This window comes from Dacryopinax primogenitus (assembly GCF_000292625.1).
Source record: "Dacryopinax primogenitus strain DJM-731 SS1 chromosome Unknown DACRYscaffold_62, whole genome shotgun sequence".
Classification (NCBI taxonomy): Eukaryota; Fungi; Basidiomycota; class Dacrymycetes; order Dacrymycetales; family Dacrymycetaceae; genus Dacryopinax; species Dacryopinax primogenitus.
In genome coordinates, this window is record NW_024467259.1 from 1 (window position 1) to 2,534 (window position 2,534).

Genomic DNA, 2,534 nt, shown 5'->3' on the forward strand with positions numbered 1-2,534 from the left:
GGACAGGCGATTGAGGCTTCGTGATATCCTCGCATGACAAGTATATGACCATAGAGTGTAGATATCCATCGAGTAGAATACCGTGTCGCTAATGTCAGACTTTGTATATGCATGTGCCGTCGGATTGTGTACGGAGTAGATCATAGCTTGCTTATTTCACAATTCCCACGTCTGCACATGCAGGTATTCATATGATAGAAGGCTTGTAAAATATGTTTGTTACGCATGTATAGACTTCTGGCTTGAGTTACGAGATACAGTCCTTTCGGCGCATTACAAGCCTACCACAGTCACCGGTTCGTTGAGCGACACCTCAAACCCATAAGCCGCGCTGTGGAAAACAGGGAACCCTCCCATCCCGCAGTCGCCCCACCACTCAAAGTCCGCCGGGTACGTCAACTGATCAATCTGCGTAATAGGGGTGTATGCACACGCCTCAGGCACAGGGATATCACCGAACTCCCAAACTGTAGTCAACGGTTGGTCGATCACATGCCCCCCATAAGACGTCGGGACCGCCCAAAGCGTCCAGCCGGTGCTCGCACCCGTGTAGTTGAAGAACATGTCGACGGACGTGTAGGACTCGACCCCGCCGATGAGGGCGCCGCCGGAAGTGCTAGAATAGATGTTCGGGCCGGGAGCTAGGCTGAGCGAAATGTAGTAGCTTGAGCTGGTGGCATTCCAGTTGAGATCAATGCTGCCACGAGTAGGCTCGGGAGGGACTACGCAACATGCAGTGTCAGCAAACTGTGATGCTTTGAGTCAAATATAAGGGTACGCACTGTCGATGGCAGCACAGCTGCTAGCCCAAGCAAGCATCATCGCGGAGACAATCCAGGTCATTATGTTCGAAAGCATTCTTCCAATTGTAAGATGGATATTCAATCGAGAGTGGTAGGTCGATGAGTTTCGTTGCAGTCATCCAGCCTGCTATTTATACAGATAGAGAACAAGAGAAAACCCCGCAAAGAGCGGACTCCACACCCGTTGAATCGGAGGTTGAGTGGGCGTGCAACATGCCAGAGATCAGAAATGGGAATAAGAACAGGAGGTCTCTCCCAATGATCCCAATGAGTGGTGCATGTGTCCATACCGTGGGAAACGCCCATACGGAATCCATGTTGAGCAAGAGATGGCCAGGCACTGGGCGCGAGAAATAGTCCGTTTGGATCGGGAGTTGCACGCCAAGGTCTATGGAGCAGGGTTGAACATACAGTCTCGGAGCGGGATGCACGCAAAGAGCCAATCGTTTCGGAGATAGAAGCCACTGTGTACTCCAAGTTTTGTCAGTGAAAGGGCTTACGATGCCCTTTTGCTCCCAATAGGTACACTAGATCAATGTATTACTAGCTAGTAGTAATACAATGTGAGTGTACTAAGAGAGATAGAGAAAAGGGTGGCCTACAACCACCTGCTACGTGTAAGTCCATCGGATGATCCGATCGCCCTAAAGGCGGTGTTACCGTATATGGTAAGTACAGGGATATCTATGTATCCCTTACACCCCCCCCCCCATTCAGAGAGGAGGAGGTTATGACTTAGAGACCTTTGTTGTATCCATCACAGTTGTCAGAACTGTAATCAAGAGAGACATCCTTCTCAGAAGGGATGTCAACATGCAATGGCCCTGCAATAGCAGGGGCACAGTCATTGCTCCAGAGGAAACCTTCTGGTTTCAAACCCAAGGGAGGGAGATCTGCCTGGGGAGGTGGAACAATTGCAGATTGATACACCTGCATCCAGAGCAAGTTGTTCTGGGAATCAAAGGCCAGAAGTGCCTTCACTGCATCCTTGTCAAGGATGTGCTTGTGGAAGAAGCCACCAACATGTTGCACCTTCCTGGCCCTATGGCCAAAGTAGCTGACCCATGCAGCTAGTTTCCTTCCTTGCAGCCCACTGGCCACAAACTCACATGCAATGGCAATGATGTCCCAGGTGCACTGGCCATCAACAATGCAAAGCACACACTGGAAGCACACAGACATGCTCCAATGGGGCATGGGGAGCTCAGGGATTTTTGCCACACAGGCAAGGTCCTTGAAGCAATCTTCAGAGGAGAAGAGGTCTATGCAGACCTCATAGAACACATTCACATCTCTGCAAACAAATAATTTGTTATCATTGTGGGGACAATGATATTTCAAGAACTTCCAGAGACAGAGGTCCGGGATGTAATAGTGTCCATCCCATGAGCAGCAAATGCCTGCCCCCTTATTGGCATGGGGGTTTATTTCAGTCCCAATTTGACCAATCATCTTGTTATACTTGGACCATAGTAGTCCAAATTGGGGCCCATAGTGGGTTCAGACAGCCCAGTAGGTGTCTGCTGTCTTCAGGCACCTTGCCCAGCAAGGTGGATCATGCTCACAAATAGCACCTAAGTGTCTGGGAGTCATGATATACTCCCAAGGTTTCTCCTTATCATAAGGAGGGAGGCTGTGTGGCAGGTGTTTGCCACCAGTAATTGCAATGCCCATAGGGGCAAATTGTGGTGGCAAGGTGTATGCTGTCTCATCCTTTGGACCAGATGATTT

General features: G+C 49.8%; 1 protein-coding gene across 1 annotated transcript; it reads right to left on the bottom strand.

Moving 5' to 3' along the window:
• Window positions 1-182: 182 nt before the first annotated feature.
• On the bottom strand, window positions 183-887 carry DACRYDRAFT_120069 (uncharacterized protein). Its single transcript, XM_040770931.1, has 2 exons — window positions 783-887; window positions 183-722 (listed from the first exon to the last, which is right to left on the bottom strand). The coding sequence occupies exons 1-2, from the start codon at window positions 856-858 to the stop codon at window positions 274-276; spliced, it is 525 nt and encodes a 174-aa protein (XP_040623387.1). The 5' UTR covers window positions 859-887; the 3' UTR covers window positions 183-273.
• Window positions 888-2,534: the final 1,647 nt, after the last annotated feature.